Source organism: Marmota marmota, unplaced genomic scaffold (genome assembly GCF_001458135.2).
Source record: "Marmota marmota marmota unplaced genomic scaffold, marMar, whole genome shotgun sequence".
Classification (NCBI taxonomy): domain Eukaryota; kingdom Metazoa; phylum Chordata; class Mammalia; order Rodentia; family Sciuridae; genus Marmota; species Marmota marmota.
The window spans coordinates 1,468,593-1,494,839 of record NW_026000211.1 but is presented as its reverse complement, the minus strand read 5'-3'; the positions used below and the strand labels follow the sequence as shown (position 1 = coordinate 1,494,839).

The following is a 26,247-nucleotide window of genomic DNA, read 5'->3' as shown; positions in this document are numbered from 1 at the left end:
GAACAAAAATACAAATCTTTATATACATACAATAAAATATATATGTTTTAAAAATACAATCTATTTATAATGTTTGCTTTATCTATTTTACTTCTCAGTTGCACTTAGTTGACTTCTGATAACCCCCAAATGAATCACTTATAATGCAAATGGTAAATAAGTATCTGAAGTTTTATTATAATAGAGAAATAAAGAGTTCATTTTCTTTTGTGTACTAAAATCCCAAATTGATTTTCTTCCATTCAACTTCAAAACAAATCTGAATTTGTGTGTGTGTGTGTGTGTGCATGCGCGCGTACTAGGTGCCACAGTCCGGCTGCAGCAAAATAACCGGGGTGCCTCCTTCCCTTAGTAATTTACTTCTCACCCCTTCCATATTTTCATCACAAAGACAATACAACATTTCAAGACAAAACAAGACACAAACATACTGTATCAATCTTCTCCATTTTCTCGAAATGGCCATTTTTCCTCTCGCCCTATCTGCCTAGGGACGAGCAGATTTGCTCCCGTCCTATCTATGGGCGGGCAGCTTTTTTTCGTCACTTACCCCCGAGTGTCCCGGGGCTCCCCGTATGGGCCACCATCTGCCGCAGTCCGGCTGCAGCAAAATAACCAGGGGGGGGGGGTGACGAATAACTTGTGTACGTTGATACAGCAGGAGTAGTAGCCGTTTATTGCAGGACAGGAGCAGTATTTATACATTCCACACAGCTTATCTAATTAGCATAAACTAGATACATCAGTCAACCAATCAGGAATCTCTACACTTAATGGCTCACTTTTGTTACTTCTCAAACCACTCCCTCTGGCATTTTGCCAGGCACCATCCAGACTTGTTTACAAACTCTAACATTCCCCTGGCAAAATGCCAGGTGTTATTTTGACTTGTTTACAGACTCTAACACTAGGGATTAAACCAAGGGCACTCTACTACTCATCTACATCCCAGCCCTTTATTTTTTTATTTTGAGATAGGTTCCTGAGGCTGGCCTTGAACTTGTGATCCTCCTGCCTCAAGCCTCCTGAGTTGCTAGGATTACAGGTGTGGTCCATCATGCTGGCTCAAATAACTCTTTAATATGTAGGTTTAAACAGGCCTGTTCAACAAATACCTATAAAAATGGGCATAACAAACTTTCCTGGATTGTATTCTTTTTTGTATGTATGTCAGGGCGTTGTGCATGGCAGACAAGCACTCTACCAACTAAGCTATATCCCCAGCTCTCTAGGTTGTAGTCTTGGTGAAAAGGTCAAAGATTATTCCCACCTTCTCTGTGAGTGAGTTGTGTTCATCAACAAGAGGACACTTTCCTGGAGCTGGGGGTGTGGCTCAAGTGGTAGTGCACTTGCCTGGTGTGCATGAGGCACTGGGTTCGATCCTCAGCACCACACAAAAATAAAATAAAGATATTGTGTCCCCCTAAAACTAAGAAATAAATATTTTTTAAAAAAGAGGATACATTCCCATACTGTAAGTGAAATAGAGGACACTGCTTGTTTTGTGATCAAGGTTAGACAGGACATGAGTTATACAAGGTCGCACAAATGTTTCCAAATGATTGTGCAATACCAAAAGAAAGAGAAAACTATTAGAACAAGAAATTGTTCAGCTTGCCAATTATATAGATAATAAGCATCTAAACTGAATAAAATAATTTAAACCTCCAAATTTTTATGTAGAAAAAAGTTCATGTCAAGAAAATATAAGCAAAATTGATTTAATTAAATGGGATCCATGGAAGACAAAGATGGGAGAGACCCTCCTCCTGTCTCCTGCCCACCAGAGCAGAAACCGCCTTCATGGCATGAAGTGTGGGCCCAGTCTTTTCAGTTCCTGCCCAATCACAATTGGTTGTTTCTGTGAACCACTGTTTATGTTTTTCGTTCTCTTCTTCCCCTTCTTCCAAATAAGCGTTCTTATTGTGTTACTCTGCTACTCTATATCATGTATGTCAGACACAAATAACTTGTCTTTGGGGTTTTACGTGGGTAGACCAAGAGGAGCTCTAGCTGAGCTTGATGGAGAGAACAGCACATCACCCAGAGATCACAGACACTGTGCTGGGTACATCTACTGATCAGGATCTGGGATTATCTCCACTGGGAAAGGGGTGTTTTATGTGCAGGAAGAAAGCTGTGCATCCATGTGTAGGGTGACCAGGATTATAGAAGAGATTATTAGTTGCCCTAATGTTTGATCTCTCCTTCCATGGCAATGACTTTCAACTCTTCATAGTTAACTGTTCACAGAACTAAGACAACAACTTCTCCAGCTTTCTCTTCAACTAGTGTGTAGTTGTGTGTCTATTTTCCAACAGATGTTACATAAGCAGAAATAATATTCATGATTTTATGATATGACCTCAGCCCTTTCAATGTGTCCCTCTTGACACTGGCTGGAATGCCCATGGAATGTGGAATTGTCTGAAGATGAGGATGAGGACAACATGCTAGGGATAGTGGCACAACAGGACAAAAGGAAATTAGGGCCTTGACATCTTTGCATTATAGGGCCAAGCTTTAACTGCAAAGGGAAACTGTCTTATTGATGCCACCCATAGTTACAGACTTTTTCATATATATATCATGGGGAGCCGCCTCAGAAAACACTCTAAGTTTGAATTCAAACAAAAGAGAGCTATATTTACCTGGCCAGGCACTGTCCCCCACCCGTAGCGACTGATGATCTGTGGGAGAACAGCAATTTCCTGGCCTGTGTCTTGGGAATTTAAGGATGAAAACCACAGCTCAGGGGCTGTTCTCAGGGTCTTGCAAGCAAGCAAGTTACAGAAGATAAAAAGAGCAGTTAGCTTAGCTTCATCTTGGGTCCAAACAAATGTTAGAATCCTGAGTTTCAGCTGAGTGGGGGCGATAATCTATTTCAAAGTCATGGTCACCACGACCACCACTATATCCTGAGTTGGATACATTCGGTGGGGTACAAAGTACGGAAAAACAATTTTTATAAGAAAACAGCCATGTAGTTCTCTCTTTCACAGGAGCAGTAACAGAAAAACTAAGATAAAGTCTAGAACAGCTAAGATGGAGTCTCTTCGGCCACATTTTTTGTTCGTATAGCCACAGTGAGTTCATTCCCTCTGTCCCAGTACTAGTAACTTACTTGATGCTTGCAGTTATCTCATTTACTCATCATTTTACTACTGATACCTATAAGCCTTATGTCTACATGGTCAAGCTAATACAAATATTCACAACTATATTGATTCAACCTTGTCTATATCCATATTAACCTACCAGCTTATTTATCTATAACTACACTGGCATACTGGCTTATCACCTTTCACTGTTCCATTATCTTTTTCCTGTGGCTTACATCCTATGTCTGACAGTTACATGATTTTATTACTATTACTTAGGCTTACTCCTGATGAACTTATCTATGAATTTATGTCTTACTGTTGCTTAGCTATGTTATCTTACCTTATTCCTATAATCTATAACCTATGTCTATGACCTATTGATCATCTATGTTAACTTGCCTTATACCTATAATCTATAATCCATGTCTATAATTTATTGATTATATTGATCAGTTCATACCACAACATATAGACAAATTTCTATTCTTAAAACAAATCAACAACAACAAAAAGAGATCCCACAAAGGTCAGAATCTAACAAAATCTGAGAGCTTGTGGGAAAAAGTATGGAGTAAGTAAAGTTTCATCTGCAGTCTAACAAGTGAAAGAAAGTAGGTAAGGCTCTGAAATGTGAACTGGCTTAGCATATTGAGATACTAAAATAAGTTAATAATAGGAAGAGAAAGAAAGAAGGTAGTGTGTGCCAAATCAAGAAACATATGAATGGGACTGGAGCTGTGGCTCAGTGGTAGGGTGCTCATCTGGCATGCGTGAGGCACTGGGTTTAATCCTCAGCACTACATAAAAATAAAATAAAGGTATTGTGTTCATCTACAACTAAATATATATATGTACATATGTATAAATATATAAATACACACACACACACGCACTCACATACACATATTAAAAAAAAAAAAAAGAAACATAAGCACGACCCAGATCATTCTGAGGTTTGTAGGCAGGCATCAAGAGAGATGGGGAAGAGTCAAAAATGATTCTCATATTTTTGGTGTGATCAATTGTGTGGATGGTAGAATCATTTATTAAGAAAAGAAACATCAGTGAAGTGACAGGTTTCGGTGGGGAAACAATATTTTCACTTTGGAATGTGTTGTGTTTGAGGTATTTATGAGTATACAAATAGTTATTTGGGTCTAGTGTTCAGGGCTAAGTAAGATTAAGTTTCTCAGAATTAAAAAAAAAATTGGAGTTGTTAGCAAGTGCATGGTAAAAAGGTTAGAGGAATGGATAAAATCACTTGGGGCAGAAGTCTGTACAGAGGAAAAACTATAAGAGTATAGAAGAGGGCCTAAGACCCAGCCCTGAGAGAATTCTTGCATTAAGTGATTAAATGTGGGAAGGGGAATGGACCAGGGAGATTGAATAGGAATAACCAGAAAGAAAGGAAGCCAGGTAATCAGGTTGTTACTGAGGCCTTTTTGGAGAGGAGATGATGAAAACAAGAAAAGGCTAGCCAGCCCTCCTCAGCCATCAGTTCCTTTGTGCCAGCCCCACCAAGTCCCAGCGCTGGTGGATTATGATCTGTGCAGTTGTGTTGCTTCCCCAATGTTGAAGAATAACACCAGAGAAGCACGCCAAGGCAAGGTCAGAGTAGAAATTAGAAGTTTATTAAAGGACAGCAGAAAAGACTTCTCCCGGAGGAAGAAGGGGACCCAAGAGGTGGAATCCGTGGAAGTGCGGTTGTCTCTCCATTTTATAGTTTTCGGTGATGGAATGTAGGTGGGAAGGCCTGAGGGGTTGGGACAAGGTGGGCCAAAGAAGTAATCTGGGCACTTCCGAGTCAGCATCTTCAAGTTTGTAGTTCATTAACATAACTACCTAATTTTAAATCTGGCTTCAGTTGGTCTGCAAAGTTGCTTCTTGCTAATGAGTAAGATAGGATAGGTAATGGGCCCTAATTAAGGTTGTTTTCAAATGTAAAGTTATATCCAAGAAAATAATAAAAAATAAATTCCAAACATTTCAGCCAAGTCTTTGTCCTAGAGTGGCAGGAAAATGGATGTGGGGGCAGACCCAAATGGAGGTTAGAGCAAACTTCAAACTCAAGGCTAAAAGGGCATAGATAATTAGAAGGTCATGGGCTGAACCAAACACATTGGTACTTTCCCAATAACTTTTTAGCATAGATTTTGACCAATAGCCTTGGTACTTTCCTAAGACCTAATTAGCATAGATTTTGATCAACGTCCCTACCCAGTAGCTATGTAAGTGCTTAGACTAGTACAATTAAGTGGCAATCCCTATTGGGTCCCTTCAGGCCTCTGTGGATTGCTGAGAGCCATAGCCAAGTAGGAATGACACATGGCATTTTGGTTTGAAAGGTGACCCTGCTCAGGGATTAGGGTGGCTTCAGGTTTAGGGTGGATCCTGCTGGGAATAGGGCGGCTCCAGGACTAGGGCGGATCCTGCTGCCTCATGCGCCCCACTCCTTTGGAGTTCCAGTGGATGTGTCTCTTTTCTTCTCACTTGAATATATCATATTCCTTCCTGTCTTGCCTTCTCTTAGTGTCTGTGGATCTCATTCTTTTAATTTGTGAGACAAGAACCTGGAAAGAAATCTGTGGTGAGCTGCTGGATCTGCTGTGACACTGGAGGGCAGAGCCCACCATTAAGAGCTACAACACACCACACACCACCTGATAGTAGTGAAGAATCCATCCTTGCCTGCTGTGACACTCAGAGCTGACACCTGCAGCTATCCCCTGCTGTGATTAGCTGCTAATGCTAAAACAGGCTTTCTCAACTGCAGAGGCCTGCGGCTTACACAGATCCCATTTCCAGCAGAAGCAGAGAATCTAGTTTTATCTCAAACTCCAGTTTCACTAAGGGATTAAAGATAAAGCCCTGAGCAGGGTAGCTGCCTATTTAGCAACAAACGGAAGTGATTAGCAATCCTTCTTATGATGACTGTGGCTCATTGGCTTCTCCCTAGTTCACATCACAAGACACTCCAAAACAGATGAGCTCACAGGTCAGCATAACCTGGCACCTATGGAAGAACAAAGAGACTCTGCCTTGCAGACAGCTACTGAAGTACACGTACCAACTGAGTCAGACTCATTAGAGCACATGAATCAAGAATTTAAGGGGAAAAAACATGATGAATATACTTCAAGAGATAAAGGAAAATATTAGAAATATAACTAAAAATTAGAAATCATTAAAAATTGGAAATAGAAGATATGAAAAATTCTTATGAAAGAAATAGTATTTGGCCTCAAAAAGGTAGATGTTCTGATGCAAAGACACTGGCAGCCACGATAAACACCTGTTGCAGAGGCACCCTAGTTAAAATTTCAGAGTTAAAAAAAAAATCTACAAAAGATTTCAATGGTTTTCTGTGAGACTCTTATTGGCTACTCAATCTGACAGGTTCATCCTACTCGATGCAAACACCACTCTTTCAAAGTGTCGCTTTCTCTCAAATCCCACTTTTGTCTTTGTTTTTTAACACCAGCCTAATGACTGCTTCCTCATGTGACTAAATTCCTGAAGAAAATTAACTGAAGGTCTTAGAGTTATTTTTTGACTAAATAAAAGAAGTGGGAAGAAAAATGACAGATTCAGTTTAAAAAGAAGAGATTTGTAAAATCAGATTGTGGAACTAGGAAATGGTAGGAGAAGATAAAAATAGAAGAACAAAGTGGGATTCAATATATATATATTCCACACACACACACAAACACACACGTGGCACCAGGCAGCAATGGGAAAATGACATAGAAATAAATGTCATTCTCCTCTGCAAAGGTCACATATCTAATTTGCCAATCCTGTTATCTCAGAATACACAGATTTATCACTAACTATGATGAATCCAGAGACGTGACAGATCAATGAGAGGCAGGTATATTTTCCACTGGAGGGAAATCAGAGAAAAGTTGATTTAGAATACAAGTTCCTAAATTTCTCCTTTAGGCTATGCCATAAGGAAGCATCCTTAGCTGTCCAACTGAGGCACATATTTGCCTAAGGAGGAGTGTCACTGGGATTTCTCCTTCAGTGTTTGGGGCAAGTTACAGCACTCAACATGTTAAACAATTCAGGTCTCCTGCAGACTGATCCATTCCGCACTCACAGGAAAGTACTGGACATTGTGATATTTCCTGAACAGTCCAGGCATCTTTCCAGCTCAGGGCTTTTTCACCTGCTGTTCCTTCTGTCTGGACTTTTCTTCTAGATATTCTCACAGTTTGTTCCCTTACTTCTTCAGGTCTTTGCTTAAGTGGCACATCACTGGAGAGGTTTTCCATAACTATTCTATTCAAAATGTCAACTTCCCTTCATGCATGGGCACCCCCCACTCCCCTTCCCTGTTTATTTTTCTCCCTATTATAACCATTTCATTTCTTTCTTTCTTCTTTTGTTTTGTTAATTGTCTGTATTCCACTTCTTAAATGTAAACTCCATTAGGGCAAAGAGTTGTGGTTGTTCTGTTCACTGCTCATTCCTGGCTCAGAGAAGGTGCTCAAAATGTATTTGTTGAATGAATGAAGCATTCCTGTAGATCCAAGCAGTAGTACTAAGGCCTAAAACCAACATTTTTAGCATAGATTATCAGTAGTCGATGGTGAATCTTCTTTAACTAAAAGTTGAGATATATGTCACATATCAAACCAAAATGTTTAGCTACAATAGTCTGTAATTAGTGCTTATTAATGTATATGTAATATGGATCCTGATCTTGTTCAGGCAGTTATTCTTCCTTCTCTGAGAAAAAAGATATTTTCCAGGGAAGATAGCATTTCCCCTAACTTCTCTGCAATTGTACATTAGGGCTCCAAAGTGTTATTATCTAAAGTGAAGGTGAATAAATTTGTCCCCAGAAAACGGGACAGGAGTTGTGTCTTTTTATAATTTATGTACTTTAGTTTATAAGCACAAAGGTTAAGTCTGTGGTTATAAGGTAAACAATGACAACAGAAACCATAAGAAAATTATTTGAGGAGACACCTTGTGATACATTTCTAACTGTGTCTCTCTTTACCCGGAAATCATATTGTAAGGGTAAAAGAAATTGAAGTTAAAGTGTAAAAGTTAAAGGGTAAAAGACCGGGTGTTGTAAAGTTTCTAAGCTGCAAGGTCTGAGTTAAAATGTAAAGGATTAGGTATTGTTAGATTTCTATGCTACCTGCAAAACCTGAAATCCCTGTAGCTATTAGGACAATACTGGAATTGCCCAGTAAATATTCCCACTGACTCCCTGGTTGTCCAATAACTTGGGACTCTGTGTAACTGGTCACGTAGTCCTTTAGGCCCTAAAACCAATCAGTTTGAATGTGTACCCCGTTTAGAAATGACCTATCACTCCAGCCTGACCTGTTCCCGCCAATGAATGAACTAATCATGTTTAGGAGTTGTTGTTTGATTTTCCCGCGGTGTATAATGATTTGTTAAAGGAGACTGTGATGTATGTAAAATCCCCGCCCTCCCCAAAAAAGTGTACTTAAGCAGTGCTCAGCCCCTGCTCGGGGCTCTGGGCTGTTCTCCCTTCTTGAGTGCGCACGGAGCCCCAGCATGCTGGTTCAATAAATCCCCTTCTGCCAATTGCATGAGTGGTCACTTGGTGGTCTCTTTCTCCGACGCTTCGCCTGACCCTTACAATATGTCCTCACCACTGCCATGAAACTTGAAGTGACCCTGTATTTCTCAACTATTTTTTTCAAGAATGCTGAGTAACAAACCACCTGATGGCTTATAACAACAAACTTTTTTTTTTCTCAGAGATCTGCAGGTCATCTGTGTCGGGGAGGAAAGGTTCCTAGGGCTCCTGCAAGGTCTGAAATAAAAACTGATAAAGACGAATTAACAGAAGAAAATGTGATATAATAAATATATTATATAGTCAAATTTTTACATGTCATAAGAGGGAGACTTCAGAAGTGAAGATCTAAAGATCAAGAAAGTCTGTCATTTTTAATGCTTAGATTTGGCAAAGAATGGACAGCTATATAAAAATGTGACTGGACAAAAAGAGTATGACTTAACTGTAATGGACTAAATGGGGAAACTTAGAAAAGCCTGTCCAGATCCTTCTAGGACTCTGGGCAGCTTGTCTTCCTCCTAGGGAGAGGGTAGAACTTCCAGAATGAGTGCCTTATGACCCACTATCAGACAAGATAGGTCAGAGGATTTCTTTATGGCCAGCTTGTACACAGAAAGGTGGGGCTCATTATTTCTAGGTTTTATGGCTGGTTTGGTGGGTAGCTGGGTTCTAGTTTCTTTACTTGCGAGGGCAGAGAAAGAGAAGCAGAAGAAAGGACTTGAGAAAGATATTTCTTCTGAGTTACTTTCTGTTATTTCCAAGCATTCCACATGCCAAGCACCCTACTCTGGCCTATCACTTTGGGAGCCTCACCAGCTGGGACAGCTTTATTTCAGGATGTGGATTTCCTGGGCTTATGGTCCAAAAAAGTCTTTGTATCACCCTGCTGGTGAAATTAAAAAATCTTTATATTTTATATATTTTATATTTTACTTTAGTATAAAATTCCAGGTTGACAGGGTTCTTTTTGTTTATTTTAAAGATTTGGGTTTTTTTCTTCTTTTTTTATTATTATCATTTTCTTTTGACTTGCATGGTTTCTAATGAAAAGTCTATGAAAATTATGATTCCTTTGCATATAATTAATTCCCTTTTGTCTCCTTCTGGTTCCTTTTAACATTTTCTTTCTATTTTTTAACCAATGTCCTTATGATATGCCAGGGTATAGTTCCTTTTATGTCTATCCTATTTGGGCTTCTTTGACTTTCTTGGATCTGTAGTTTATAGATTTCATCAAATTTGGGACACTTTTGTTCATTATTTCTTTGATTTTTTTTTTTTTTTTTTTGGTCCATCCTCATTTCCTTTCTGGGGCTACAGTTGTGTATATATTAGGCTTCTTTATATTGTGCGGTAAGTTACTGAGGTTCTATTCATTCTTTTTTCAGTCTTTTTCCTTGTGTGGGTCATTTTGAATTGTTTCTATTGCTGTTTTCAAATTCATTAATTTTTTTTTTGCACTGCCTAATGTGCTACTGATCCATTGAGAGAAATTTTTATCTCTGATATTGTATTTCCCATTTCCAGGTTTTTGTTTGTTCGTTTGTTTTTCCGGTAACACTAGAGAGTGAACCCAGGGTCGCTTTACCATTCAGTCACACCCCCAGTCCTTTTTATTCTGAGAGACAGGTCTCACTAAATTGCCCAGGCTGGCTAGAACTTGCAATCTTCCCATCTCAGCCCTATAGTTGGGATTACAGGCAGTGCTACCATACTTGGCTCCAGAAAATTCTATTTGCTTCTTTTTAAGTCTCTCTGATTTCTCAATCATATTTTCTTTTAAATCCTTGAGCATATAGAGCACATTTATAATACATGTTTAAAGCCTTTCTCTGTAATTCCATCACTATTATCACTTCTGTATGTGCTTCTGTTGATTGTATGAAATATTTTCCTAGCATTTGACATGTCTCTTAATTTTTGATTGGATGGCTGACATTTTGAATATGTTGTTGAATCCTGAATTTTATTATTTTTGTGGCGGTTATAAAGGATTAGACTTTCTTCCTGCAAGCAATTAATTTTCTTACCGAGTAGTTTGATCCTTTCAGGGTTTGTTTTTAAGCTTCTGAAGGATGCATTAATTCACTTTGATTTCTACAGTCCCGGACTAGTTTATGCCACTACTGAGGCATGACACTTGTAGGATATCTACTGCAAGTTGCATGTTAGTCAGCAAAGTTTCTGGACTTGATTGCCTGGAACTCAAATGACTTATTGCTCTACAGTAATTGTTCTTTCCTGGCCTTGTGGAGCTTCACATGATATATTCACTCATTTTTATTCAGTTAAAATTTCAGATACTCCTATGCAGAGTTTTGAAGCTCTTTACGTGCTATTCATTCCTTTCCAGAATTTAGCCCCCCTAAAAGTCCAACCAACGTGTCCTCTCCCAATTTCTTAAACTCTATCCCTGTCTTCCCAACTCAGTGAGACCTTAGTTATGAGTTTCCTTTCCCTGAACCAGACTGACAGTTGCCAGTAGGCAAAAAGTCCAGGTGGCATGCGCTGTGCTCATCTTGTTTTGTTTCTATTCTCTCAAGTAAACAATCCAGAACAGTCTGTTGTCTAACGTCTGAAAAGAGTTGTTCATGTAGTTGTTTTCCTACATGTTCGGTTTTCTAATTTTTAGAGTGGGACACCAACTGCAGACCCATTTTCTTTTCTTGCGGCAAGGTAAGACGTCTTATAAGTTATTTCATAAAATGTGTATGTAATGGAAGAAAAGCCTTTTCTTTGTGATGTCCCTGCCTCCTCCCTCAAGAAATGCTGACGGATGATTTTTTTCAGATGATTTCCGTCTACCTACAGGCTCTTCATCTCTACCCGCCCCCTGGCAGCGCGCGGTTTGTCCACGCCCACTCGCTTCCCAGCTCGCGCCTCCCGCTTCTTCCCGCTCCCGCCCTTGGCAGCTGCGCGCTTCTCCCGCGCGCGCCAGCTCACTGCGCCTGCGCGGCGTGCGGACGCCACACGCTCCCGGAAGTGGGAGGTGTCCGCTGGAGTTTGTGTGGCGGCCGCGGGAACGCGAGCTGGGTGGTTTTTCAACAGAGAAAAGCCCAGCTTTGGGGCTTGGTGGAGAGTGAGCCAGTGTGTGCCTCCAGCAGCTGGCTTCTGGCGTGGGAGCCCACATGGAGGAAGAGCAGAGTGGGCAGCCTAGCGGCGAGGCCGTGGCGCTCTCGCAGCTGGAGGCGCCGCAGCCGGAGGGTGGGGAGGATCCGCAGCACGCGCATCGCGAGGTGAGCGCTGGGCCCGCGTCCCACTCGTCCCCCGCCGCCCCTGGGCATCCCTTTTCTCCTGGTGTGCAGCTTAAACCGCTGCCCCAGGGATGCCGGGTCCCCAGCTCGGGGCACCTGTCATTGACCCCTCAGGGCCCAATCAGGATGGGTGTAAGTGGTCCAGAAGAGAAGTTGTGTGGACTGTGGTTTTGTAAGTTCTGAGTGGGAATTCTGCGCTAAACATTCTGCGTTCACTGTTGCTGCTGCCATTCCATCATCAGTAATTGGGAAGTTTTTTTTTTTTTTTGTTTGTTTGTTTAAATAGTACCATTTGCTCTGGAAATGTCGCTTGAAGCCTGTCTCCTTCCTCACAGCCTTCACAGAACATGACAGTGCTGTCTGCCTGCCTATTCTTCGCCTCCCATTTCTGCCCATTTTCTTCTGTTATCTCTTAGACATAGTATATGATTGATTTTTCTAATGAAATCATGTCACTCTTAGATCCTAGTCACATTGGCAAACATGTAAAGCAAGCTTAAAACTTATTCTTATCTTATTTATTGGAGATAATTATTTTTGATTAGCGCTGCACATTGTAAATAATGCTGAAGTTGGTCTTTACCTCGTAATAACAAATCAGTGTTGAGCCCCTTATAAAGTGGGTATTTGCAAGAGGATTCCTAGGTCTTTTGCTCCTTCCATCCATGAGTTACTTTCTGCGTACAGAAATAATATTCTTTTAATAATCTGAATTTGGGTGACTATTCCATTCCTTGATTACCTTCTGTTGGGTGCCCGCAGGATCGGACTCCATTCTGTTGCTAGTTTTATCTCACACAATCATCCTTTTTCCTGTTGAGCCCCTGGCTTCATTGTCTTCTTTTACAGTGGAAGGTGGTTCTGCTTAAGAGTCTTTATAGGTTCTCTTGCCCAGCATACTCTTTCTCTGGATCTTTGCAAAGCTATCTCATTCTCAAAGAGGACTTCCTTGTGCCCTGTGGAGAACTTTTCCACCCCACCACCTCCTTTATTCTGAGATAGATTTTGTAAGTAACATCATCTAAGTCAGTTTTAAAAAATAATTTTCAAAAGTTTATCTTTAATAAGAGAAGTGTGTTTGAATATACTTCATTAATTTGAAAGTTTTGAAACTTCTTAGGTTTAGCTATTTGAGGCCTCCGTCTGTTCCAGATTGTTTTAATGACTATCATATTTGTTAAAAATTTATTGTTGGGGCTGGGGATGTGGCTCAAGTGGTAGCGCGCTCGCCTGGCATGCGTGCGGCCCGGGTTCGATCCTCAGCACCACATACAAAGATGTTGTGTCCACCGAAAACTAAAAAATAAATATTAAAAATTTATAAAAAAAAAAAAAAAAAAAAAATTTATTGTTGGATGCTCTAAATAAATGAGCAGACTTTTTTTTCCCAATCAAAAGCAAAGTTGTTTTTTGTTGATATTCAGCTAGTAAATTTCCATTATTACTAGTTTTTGATGCTTTTGTAGATCAATAAAAGCTGTTGCATTTTTATGTTTTACCAGGTAGGTTCAAATTTTATCAGAACTCTTATTTTGGAAGAATTTTAATCAAGATAAGTTGTGTTTTTTTAATGTATAGATGCAAATAGGTTAATTTAGTTGTTTTGCAACAAAATTATGGAAACACTAAAACACTGTTTTCAGATTTTCTTAACAGAAAAAGATACTTTTTGATAAGCAGTTACTTTGAAGCTTATTTTTATTTATTTATTTATATTTATTTATTTATTTATTTTTTTTTTAGTTTTCGGCGGATACAACATCTTTGTATGTGGTGCTGAGGATCGAACCTGGGCTGCACGCATGCCCGGCAAGCGCGCTACCGCTTGAGCCACATCCCCAGCCCCTGAAGCTTATTTTTAAACCATACTTTATTTCTTGAAACAATAGATTGTGTTCATTAAAAAAATCAAACTTTTAGAGATCAAACTATCATCCCCTTCTCAGTACAAATAAAAAAGGATAGCAATTTTGGAATATTTAATGTTAACCGTTCTGTGAGGTGAATCTTTCTCTTCCTATTGCAGAATCCATCTCCCTCTTTTGTATATGGCTAGTACTGTAAGTGACATTTGACAGATGGACATAGAGACTGGAGCAGAAGGCAGTTCCAATCTCAATTTAGTAAATGAATGTGTTTTTGCAGATTAATAGTATATATGGGGTTTCAAATTTTTCTTTCTGTTTCTTGATGGATTGACTTGTGTCCTAGACCTGAAGAAACACTAATCACTGAGAGGAAGACCTTGACTGTGCTCAGAACTGCACTGAAACAAGAGGTCTGCAGTTGGTTGTAGGAGCAGAAACAAATCTTCATAAAAGTCATGATTTGTAGCATATGTAGAAGAGGTGTGTTAATTTGTAGTAAATTTTGTTGCTGTAGTTTTACATAAGAATTCCAAGTGAATCTGAGAATGGACTTATCCAAAGAGAAAATTTGCTTAAACTATGTGAGAGTCTGTTTTAGTAAGATGGGACTTAAAATTCAATGCAGGTTTAAAGACAAAGAAAAAATTATGTTGTTTAATTGTAAAGACTGTAGCCAGGTATCTTTTATAAATTTAATGTATTAAAAGCTAAATATTTTGTTAGTCAAAAAGGCAATGTAATAAAATTTGTTTTTATTTTTAAATGATTGTTAACTAGGAATCTCATGCTTAATCCTATTTATGGAATTCGTACAGTGAAATTGCTAACCCCTTCCTCAAAGGAGATGAGAATGAGTACTCTGGCACAGTACCTAGCATTACATTTCCAATAAATATGTGTTGCATTAAAGTAAGAGTTTAGAGTGAGAAATAGCCCCTGAACCATCCGGAGTAATTCTAAGCCAGGGATGGCGGCCTTTTGCTGTTATCCCTCCTTAGTCTGTAAGTCAAAGTTCACATGGGAATAGTGTAGTAAATTTTGACTAAGTTAATAAGCATTAATATGTTAATAGTATCAAAGTATTTTTGGAAATTCTGAAACAGCTAATATTGAAACCTTACATAGGGGAAATAATTGGATTATAAATGAATCTTTGGAGCATAACATGATTGTAGTTTGGGTTTATCCGTAGAGAGAATAGAATTAAGTCATGTAACAGATTTAAAATGAGAATAGGTTTATAATACAGTAACTATAGTTCTGAATTATTGGATATGTGTGACTTGAAAAAAGTTAAAAAAATTTTTTTTTGAGTTTTAAAACAATACAGTTCCTTTGTTTTGGTACTAGGAAGTTGTTTTTTTTTTTTTTTTTTAAATTTTGTTTTGTAGTTGTAAATAGGCAGAATGCCTTTATTTTATTTGTTAATTTTTACGTGGTGCTGAGGATCAACCTAGTGCCCCACGCATGCTAGGCAAGCGCTTTGCCACTGACCTACAGCCCCAGCCCTGTACTAGGAAGTTTTGAGTTAGATTTATAGCATATTTTGTTTTTATATTGGATTGAATTAAAAGATTGTCAGGAAGTCACTGACTTACACATGTATAGTGTGAAAGTTCATTTAAAAATTAGCTATTTTGTAAGTTTATAAAAAGGTCTCTTTTACTGCCTGTGATGATAATAAATAAAGTTGCCATTTATTAATAATCACTGCTGGATATGGTATTAGGAACTTGCTATATATGGTCTTATTGCATGCTTATAATAATTCTGCCCATATACTATTTACTGTTACGATTACTAAATACCATTTGAGATAAATACACTTTTACTTTATGGGTGAGGAAACTTAAGAGCAAAAGCTGATAAGTAACCACCCAAGATTATGCTGCTAGTAAATGATCAGCTCAGATTCTGTACTCAGGTGGCTCTGACTCCAACACCTTTTTGCTTAGCTTCATCTCCTTTGAGGAGCCTCATGACTCAGAGAAGGATAAATTATTTTGAAATATATTTTTCATCCTGTCCTCCCTCCAGAAGCTGCAGTGGGTGCTTTTCCTTGAACATGTAGCATGAAGAGGCCTCAGGAGTTTGAGTCTTTAAATATAAGATGTTTGTACTATTGATAAGCTGTATCCTCTCCCTACTTTTTTTCCTACAGAAAAAGCATCGATGTAGGTTTGATGGCCAAGAAACAAAAGGATCTAAGTTCATTACCTCCAATGGAAGTGATTTCAGTGACCCAGTTTACAAAGAGATTGCTATTACAAATGGCTGTATTAATAGAATGAGTAAGGAAGAACTCAGAGCTAAGCTTTCAGAATTCAAGCTTGAAACCAGGTAACTAAAAATAATTAAAAAAAATTACATGCTCACTTTAGGAAATTGTGAAAATACTGAAAAATTAAAAATTATCTGTATTCATACTTTAATAACAATTGACAATTCAAGTAAGAATTGTAATTGATATTCTTGTACATAAATCTTTGTGTGCAACTCTATTTCTATCAGTCTTTTAAATGATAAAATAACACTATTCAATCGAAATTCAGGAATATCTGTTAGCATAGCTAGGAGTCTATCTAATCAAAACAAATACATTTAAAATTTTTGTATGGTTGCTTTGTTTACTTGATAGATAGTTCTATCTTATTAATGATGTTGAATATTTTTGTTTTTATTTTTCTTTGGCCATTTGTATTGTTTTTGTAAGGAGAATTGTCTGAAACCAGGTAATTTAAATAAATCATTCATTTTTCAGGAATTTTTTTTATTGTTTTAGCTTCTAAAACTAATGCAGAATGATTGTATGTATTATATTTCACTGTGTATTGAAAGAGAAAAAATGTTGCTTAGACAGCTGTTTGTGTATTTTTAGTAAGATAAACACATACCTAAATTTTTAATATATTTTATAAAGCAAATTACTCTTTTTTGGGGTATAGGATAGGAAGGACTTGGAGTCCAGAAAAATGTATAGATTTTTAATGAACAGTAGAATAGCTAGGCATCAAGAAAGAAATTGTATGTAATAGATGAAAATGTATTAAGTTTGGGCATCCTTTAATCCTTATTCCTATCTCAGTAGAATTCCTCCTCTTTGCTTTAAGATAGAGTTTCACTGCTTTTCAGAAGAGCACACATAATTTTTTTCCCTTCTAAATTGTCTGTATCATAATTCGTGAAGAAATTTTTGACTTCATTTTTCCCTGACTCTTTCTACTATGAAGGTCCACCCTATAGCCTACAGAAGACTTTCTGAGCAAAATTTTTATCCTTCCCAGGTGTGAAGATCATTTGCTTGCTTCTGGCTTGCATGGAGCTAGAGATCTAGATGTATGTTTATACATTTATTCAACAAGCCTGTATTGAATTCTAAGCACTACACTAGGCATTTGAAGTTATAAAGGTAAATACAGATATGTTTCCCTGCTTTGGAAATCTCACAGTCTTTTGGGAAAACACAAAAATAAATAAATACAGTACAGAGTGGCCAGTACTATATTGGAGGCCTGGCCAAGTGCAGCACAAGGATATAGGAGAGAGTGTTTCTCAGGAATTCAGGAAGGTGACTTTTGTAACAAACAGAAAATAGCCAGAGGAGGATATTTCAGGCTTTTTTGTGAAGAAATATTTGACACCATTTGTGAAGAAAATTTTGACTAAAAATCTTTTGATTCCTGTTTTTAGATTTTTTTTGTTACATGATTTGCCTTTAAAAAAAAAAACTACTATAAACCAGTTACAGAACATGAAAACATACCACATATTGAGGCCAGGCCTATAGTATGTTTTGTCTGCAGTATCTGATATACTGGTGTGCAGTGGGGAAGCAGGGATGTTTAACAGTGATACTGAAATGATAGGTCATAGCAGTGTGAGGAGCACTATACTGAAGTTTGCATTTTACCATGTAAAAAGAATGGACCTGTAAAGATGGTTGGGTAGGAACTTGGCATTGGTGCTCAGTTCTTACGTAAGGTAACGAACGGATTTGCTATAGTGCAAGAAGCTGATGGGAGCTATAGCAAAGAGAATTAAGGAAAACCAGATTCTGAATGTTATTTTGAAGTTGGAATTAGTAAAAGTGGTTGAGTATGGGAGGGAGCAAGGGAGATATTAAGGATGACAGGTTTTTATCCTGAGTATTTAGTTATATGTTTGCACTACTGTTTGGTTTTTCAGGTAGCCATTTAGTTAGTATAGTTTCTCCCCCTGGAAACAAATAAACAAAACAAAAAGGAAAAGAAATTTTAAGACAAAGTACTCTGAAGTAACAGAGGTCACTTACAATGACTTAAAATGAAAGGGGTTGAAGAATTTGCTTGTTAGGTTTCAGTGATTTGGAAAATCCCATAAAACATTTTGTCTTAAAACAACCAAGTAGTTGATTATCAGTGTTATCATGGGTAGGATTTCTTTGTCACTGCTTTGTTGAACTTAAGAAAGGAATATAGGCAAAAAAGAAAACAAAAATACAAAAACCTTTCTTAAAGTTCCTAACTGGCAATATGACCAAAATACCTTACTTGGCAACTAAATATTAATTATAAGCTAGAGCCTTTTATTTTTACTACAGTTTTGTATTTATTTGTAGGCCGGTTCATTATTGAGCCAAGTAACAGTGAAGGAAACATAAGCACTGTCTGTGACATTTTTAAGTTATTGAAGAAATACATATTGTTTGAATATGTGATCAGTATTTATCAACCATTGTTATCTATGTAGGAGGACCCTTCCTTTCTCTCCCCTACTCATTTGTAGAATATGTATTTTAAAGCTTTCTGAAATATTGAAATTTCCAGATTATATTTTCCCCAAGGTAATTTAAGAAACTTCTATGATAATGTTCTGTGGATTATAGTTTACTCTTAGGATGGTATTGCTAAATTAGTTATACAGATAGTCAACTTTATGTTCTAGGCTCATAATGCTTTTATATCACATGGAGTTTTTAGTTGTCTAAACTATAAATGCCAAAATAAAGGAGGAGATAGTAGAGTATGTTCAATTTACTTAAATTTTTGTCTCTCAAAAGTATATGGCCAATAGAATGATTCAATATTAGTTTTTAGTTTTCATATCATGTCATCTTAATAGATAAGGCAGTATGGCTGAGTTAGTGGTATAGGCTGACAAAATTTATAGTTTAAAATACCAAATATATATTAGAGAAATGCTCTTCTATACCATTAAAATGAACTGTTACTTGTGAAGGAAAATGTTGATGTTTTATGCATTTTGCTGATTTAGCTTTGAGTCTTACTTTGCAATTTAGCTAAAGTATGCTATGACTGTCAGTGTTCAACCCATTGCCAGCAGGTAAGAGTTCGGAATTTTGACTGTAAAATTCACCTAAGTAAGTTTTTTATTCTTTTACTTAGAGGTGTAAAGGATGTACTAAAGAAGAGACTGAAAAACTATTATAAGAAGCAGAAGCTAATGTTGAAAGAGAGCAGTTGTGCTGATAGTTACTATGACTACATTTGTATTATTGACTTTGAAGCCACTTGTGAAGAGGGTAATCCACCTGAGTTCATACATGAAATAATTGAGTTTCCTGTTGTTTTATTGAATACTCATACCTTGCAAATAGTAAGTGAATTGTTATATCTTCATTTTATTTTTAGCAGCAACTATTTTGGTGTTCACTAGTAAGTTGGAGGGTCTCAATTGCCATTTTAGCTAGAATAGAATTTTAAAGTGAGCTTTTTGCTCTTATATTAGCTTAACGGGAAAAAAAAAAAACTATAATCAAACAATAGTGGAAATAGCTTCTCCCCCTTTCCAGTAGCTAACATTATAATAGTGTTTTTTGTTTGCTTGTATCTCAGTATACATCAAAACCACTTGGGGGGAAAAAAAACAAACAAAAAAACCCCAAATCAAACTAATGTTTGGGGCTGGGTTTGTAGCTCAGTTGGTAGAGCATTTACCTTGCATGTTTTGAGGCTCTGGGTTCTATCCTCAGCACAACATCAAAACAAATAAATAAAATAAAGGTATTCTGTCTACAACTAAAAACAAACAAACAAAAAAACCCAACAGATGTTTGGCTCTATTCCCAGAGGTGCTAGTTTAGTTTTTCTGTCATAGGGCCCCTGACATCAGCATATTTTTTTTAAAAAAGCATCACAGGTGGTTTTAACTAGTCTTTAAAAATGACAATTTATAGAAATAACTGGCCATCTTTTTGATGGAAAGTTTATTGAGGGAAATGGCTCTTATAACCTTGGTTTCTAAGCACCATAATATGTATGCTTTAGATAATTATTATTAGTACATTCATAGTTCAAGAAATCATAGAATAAATTCCCCAGAATAGTGCTTTTATAAAATCTGAATGAGTATATATCAGAACATCTTATCTATCTGAAAATCACTTCTGTAATAACTCTAGTGTCACCAACACACTGGCAGTAAGTATAAAAAGGCTTTGCATGAAAATGAATGGCTTTTTCTGTTGATAACTCTTCCATAATCCCAGTGACTTGGGAGTTCAAGGCAATAAGTTCACGGCCAGCTTGGGCAATTTGGCAAGGCCTTGTCTGAAAAAAGGCTAGGTGTGTAGCTCAGTAGTCGAGTGGCTCTGGGTTCAATCCCCAGTACCACAAATAAACAATTACCTGGAAATTCTGGTGACTGACTTTGTTGTGTAGGGTCTGTCATATATTGGGTCATATTTTTAACTTGTTATCCTTTTCTTTAGGAAGATACGTTTCAGCAATATGTAAGACCAGAGATTAACACTCAGCTTTCTGATTTCTGCATCAGTCTTACCGGAATTACTCAGGTTATAATTTTGTGTTCCTTTTTCTAAAGCTTGAAAGATGTTTTTTAATTTCGGATTTATTTTATAGATGGTTTTAAAAAGTCATTGTTATGAACGATTTCTGGCGAGTCTTTTTTCTTAACTGTGTTGTGACCACTGGCTTATTCTGCCTATCCTCCTGACTTCCAGACTGTAAGGATACTGAAGATACAGACTAAGTAGACTGTGAATGTTTTCCTTGCTTGGTAAAGATCTTTCATATTATAATAAAAAGACTTAGAACTTGGCATGAGGGCTTGGCCCTAGCTGCACAGAATGCTGAGGTGTGATGATCAGTTTGGCTCAGGAGTTCTCATTTGGTCTGGGCAAGATAGTGAGACCTGCATCTCAGAAACAAAAAGCACATTTTACTTTTCTTTTATGGAGGTGTAATTGTGCATCTAAAGATTTCCTGTGTAAAATGGAGCATTAGCAAAGTAAGTATTATTGTGATGTACTTGAAGATAAGGTTTAGAATGTATGTGTGTACAACTTGACTGTATATGTACCTTAATTTGTTTTTTAGTGTGATTTTGTTGTTGTTGTTGTTGTAGTATTCTAATAAGTAGGCCCTTCGTTCATTCATTTATCTAATCCACACATATTTGACTATCTACTGAAATATATGTTATAGAACTAGGGAATCAGTCTAGTCAGTCTCTGTCTTCATCTTTCTTATGATCTATAAGTCAGACAAAATAATCCACGTGATTAGGAAGAGTGACAAATCAGTGTTTTATTAGGGTATTGTGGGCATCTATAAAAAGGATTTTTGTATGTGTAGAGGGCTATCCTAGGAAAAGCTTCCTCATGTTGGTGATCTTTGACTGAGTCATGATAGGTAAGTAAACAGGAAGGAGGGTTGAGCATTTCACGTGTTAAACAGCAGATAGATATAGTTCAGGATGGCTCAAATGTGCATGGGCTAGTGAAAAAAATGGTCTAGGTAGCCAGAGGCAAATCAGATCATGAAAGCTCTTGTGTGTCCTTTTATCCCAAAGCCTTGAAGAATGTCTGGAAGATATTGAGAGTGATAGAGTAGGTCAGATTTACATTTTAGTAAGTCCAGTTTGGCAGCAGTGTGTGTATAGTGTGGTGTGTAAAGGTGTGAGACTTGAGTTGGGAAGACCACTTCATAGGCTATGGCTTTGAGCAGATAAGAGATTGCCCTTTTTTCCACTCTGAAGAATCAGTAAGCTACTAGGTTAAGGCCTCTAGAAAGAGAACCATTGGGGATGGTCTTAGGTCTTAATTTTGGGAGAATTATATACCTCAGTTGAAAGTAATATCTACTACTTGGCTATAAACAATTTTTAATTATGTAGGTGGTAGATCTATCTAACTGAAGGAAACTCTGAAGAATTTAAAACATAAGTAAGCCATCCTCTTATTGATAATTTTCTTCTTGTATATGTCGGGGTGTTTTGTAGAACTATAAGTGGTTGTCTTAATTTTTACATATTTTACTTGTATATCCTCAGGATCAGGTTGACAGAGCTGATACTTTCCCTCAGGTACTGAAAAAAGTAATTGACTGGATGAAATTGAAGGAATTAGGAACAAAGTATAAATATTGCATATTAACAGATGGGTAAGTATTTAGGGAATTTACCTTTTTAAAAATAATTTTTTAGGATTAAAAATTACCTTATTTAACTTAGGATACCACTCTAGGGCCTTTAATAAATAAAAATATTTATTAAAATATTTCAATAAATAAATATTTGCTAAAGGCTCTAGAGTCATCCCATAGGAGATAGTATTTTCCCTTTCTTATTTTTACTGCTACTTAAATTTTGAATCCTAGAGATCAAAGAGGAGGGAAAGCAATGATAACATTTTAATCTAAGACTAGAGGTCTAGAAAGATAAATATTAATATGTGAAACTAAATGTCTTTCCTAAAACTGATTTTTATCACATTTGCCTTCTTGCAGAAGTTCAGCTTGGCATTCAAGGTTTCTCAGCCCACTGTATCCATTTAGCCTAATCCACCTGCCATTATTCATTTTTAGTCAGGCTGCCCATGAATTTACATGGTATATCCTTTCTTTGTGTACTTCATGTTTTCCTGTCTGCTGAGAATCTCTTTCTCATTATTTCTTTGTCATTATTCAAAGCCTTAACGTAGTCTTTTTACCCAGATTTTACATTTCACGTTGTTTGTTAAAGTCTTATACCCTATATGATGTACTTCATTCTGACTACATATTCTTATATCTAATGTTTATTCATGTAGGACTTATTTTTGCAAGGAAATTAAAAATCATTTTAGGGTAAGGATTTTTATTAACCAATAGTCTTCCACAGTGCTTAAATGCTGAGCCCAAAGTATATGCCCAACAAGCATTTGTTAAGTGAAAGGCTAAATGGGAAGATCAGAAAGATTTAAACCAGGATTACAGGCATTGTGCAAGAGCAACTCCTATGCCATAATGCCAATAAGGTTGAAGAAGAAAATCCCAAATAATTTCTGTTTTAAATTGTAGATGGTTTGTACTCTAACGCTGAGATGTTGCCAACCTGAAGGATTTGGGAATCTCTCATATAAGAGCATTGAATTTAATCACATCATAGTTGAGTTTAGAAGTTTGGGAAGATGTTGATGGACCTTTGTGGAAATCTGTCACTGATTTTAAACTTGAATAAGCAATATTCCTGCTAATGTTGACAGGTGCTTCTATCATACCACAGTATATGCAGTTCTGTAAACACCTCAAATTCTGGGACAAATCATTGGAAAACCTGTGCAAAACAAAAACAGTAATTGATACTTTCAGAAATATTTGGACAGCCAGGCAAGCAACTTCTCAGGCTCATTGGAGGTTGCTTCAGGATATTAAAAGTACGCAGACACAGTAGGATCCTAGAAAAAGGCACTTGAGTTTAATTTTCCTAAAATACATTTGAAAGCGTTCCTGTTGTGCCAGGGTAGCTGCTGAGTTGAAGCCTTTTTTATTTCCTGCTGAATGTTATAATTTCTATTGCTCTTCTGATTCCCCTTGTCTAAGAAAAACCATGTATGAACCAACACAATTTCTATATTGCATACTCAGTATTGACTACCTTAACTAAAACATGTTGATTGGTGTTACAGAAAGATATAGGTTGCAAAACAGACATTTTAACCCCATTATCTATAAGCATTCTATGTATTTGTTTTTGTTTTTTGTTGTATTTTAAAACTTATCTAAGAACTTACTAATATGGCATACCTGGCATTATACAGTTATCTTAACAATTACAAAATAAAAGAGAGAAGGAAAAAAAAACAACTTAGCAAGACTGAAGACTGTCCAGTCATCAGCACCATAAAAACAATCAAAATGAGCCTAACCAAATTTAGTTTGTGAAAAAAAACTAATATGCCAACTTTCATCCCACCTTTAAAGTTAATTTTTGAAGTAAGGTGTTATAAAAATTAATTCTTAATTTTCTAAGCTTGATGTTTTGTGTGAACATGGGAAAGTTGATATGTGCAGATTAAAAATAAAATAAAATGACTTAAAATACTCATTTGTGAGAATAGTATAGCTCTTACTTTATCCTCTTTTCCCCTATGTTTCTGATTTATAAGTTCGTGGGATATGAGTAAGTTTTTGAACATGCAGTGCCAACTGAGCCGGCTCAAATATCCTCATTTTGCTAAAAAGTGGATCAATATTCGAAAGTCGTATGGAAACTTTTACAAGGTAAGATTTTTATATCACTGATTGTATTATTCTTTTAAAAATGTTTTTATTAGTGCACTATAGTAATACATAACAGTGGGATTCATTTGGACATAATCATATGAACGCAGAATATAAATTGCTCCATTTCAGTCCCTGGTGCTTCCTCTTTACCGCCCCTCCTCCCTTTGCCCTGATTATCCTATTATTAATGAAAAGTTTGATGTTTTGCATGTACACTAATATGTGATTTTCTAAGTGTTTTTTACAGAGGAGTTCTACATAATTGTTACTTACTAGATTCCCATTTAGTTATGTTCAATTTAGAAATATAGACCATTTTTCTCAATCTGTTTATTTAAATAGGCAGACTATATATTGAAATGGCAAAAGTTTGAAAGAATGTAAGGGTATTCATATGTGGACTGTTTGTGGAACAAACGGTCCACAACGGATTTTAATTTTACTTTACATCAAAGTTAGAACGTGTGTAGTGTAAATTTTAAAAGTAGTACTACAATCCTTATAACAAATGCAGTCATCTGCCACGGCCCTCAGCAGAACTGGTTCTTATTCTCTTGAGGCATACATTTTCAACTATTAAAAAAACTGTTTTGTCAGATATTCATCTTTATATTTCTAAATTGCATGCATTTACTGTTTCTTGCATTTTCACTTGATATATCTATTGAATTCCTGCATTGAAAGATGAAGGTTTAGTTCCATAAACCCTCTCCTGCTTCTGCATGTCCTTCCCTGCTCTGCATCTTTTGAATTTAGTTGTATTACTTTTGTAGTCAAATCATTATTTATTATTGATGGTCTCTGACTAGAGAGTATTCACAACTTTTCTCTAGATTTAGTAATTCTTTACTCTTTACTTATTTCATTACTCTCCATTCAAACTGAGTCACTTCTCAATATTGAAAATACTTAGTTTGTGTATTGGTTGTTCAAGGACTACTTACCTGAAGCCTTTAATCTTGTTCAAAGCTGAATAATTTGTTCTGTAGTCTTCTACGATCATCCTAGGGGATTTCCTTTGCTTCTCTATTATGTGTTAATACCCTCTGTGATCTTTCTCCCTTCAGTTTCATTTTGGTTAAACATTTTAAAGTAGTTTCATGAGAAAAGGTGTTTTTCCTTAAAAATCTTTTTTGTCTCTTTAACGTTTTTTTTTTTTTTTTTTTTTTAAACTAAGAATATGGGGAGAAAGACACATTCATACATTGCTGGTGAGATTGTAAATTGGTGCAACCAATATGGAAGGCAGTATGGAGATTCCTTGGAAAACTGGGAATGGAACCACCATTTGATCCATCTATCCCTCTCCTTGGTCACTATACCCAGAGGACTTAAAATTAGCATACTATAGTAAACATAGCCACATCAATAGCTAAGTTGTGGAACTAACCTAGATGCCATTTAGTAGATGAATGAATAAAGAAAATGTGGTGTATATATACACACTAAAAATTACTCAGCAATAAAAGAGAATAAAATCATGGCATTTTCAGGTAAATGGATGGAGTTGTAGAATATTATGCTAAGTGAAGTAAACCAATCCCCCAAAACCAAATGCTGAATGTTTTTTTTGATATAAGGATGCTGATCCATAATGAGGATGGGGTGGGGGAGCATGGAAGGAATAGATAAACTCTAGATAAGGCAAAGGGGAGGGAGGGGAAGAGAGGGGGCAGATGGGTAGGAAAGACGGTAGAATGAGATGGACATCATTACCCCAAGTACATGTATGAAGACACGAACGGTATGACTCTACTTGGTGTATAGCCAGAGACATGAAAAATTGTGCTCTATATGTGTACTGTGAATTGAAATGCATTCTGCTGTCATATATAACAAATTAGAATAAATAAATTTAAAAAAAAAAACAGAAACATGTATACAGAAGAGTAGAGTTGGACACATTGTTTGAAAGTGAATGCCCTTGTAACTTCCATCCGCTTTACT

At 36.8% G+C, this 26,247-nt stretch overlaps 1 protein-coding gene across 3 annotated transcripts in view; it reads left to right on the top strand.

Annotated features, from left to right (window-relative positions):
- The first annotated feature begins 11,636 nt into the window (after window positions 1-11,636).
- The window catches only part of Eri1 (exoribonuclease 1), a 29,861-nt gene continuing 15,250 nt past the window's right edge, over window positions 11,637-26,247 (top strand). Inside the window, exons 1-8 of one of the 3 annotated variants that reach the window (XM_048791788.1) lie at window positions 11,637-11,909; window positions 14,139-14,275; window positions 15,957-16,135; window positions 17,080-17,204; window positions 19,180-19,390; window positions 20,505-20,588; window positions 22,088-22,197; window positions 24,183-24,297. In XM_048791788.1, coding sequence (XP_048647745.1) covers window positions 19,238-19,390; window positions 20,505-20,588; window positions 22,088-22,197; window positions 24,183-24,297 — 462 coding nt within the window. In that variant the 5' untranslated portion in view covers window positions 11,637-11,909; window positions 14,139-14,275; window positions 15,957-16,135; window positions 17,080-17,204; window positions 19,180-19,237. The remainder of the gene's footprint in view (window positions 11,910-14,138; window positions 14,276-15,956; window positions 16,136-17,079; window positions 17,205-19,179; window positions 19,391-20,504; window positions 20,589-22,087; window positions 22,198-24,182; window positions 24,298-26,247) is intronic. The other 2 variants (XM_048791787.1, XM_015486024.2) reach the window with 2 other exon arrangements.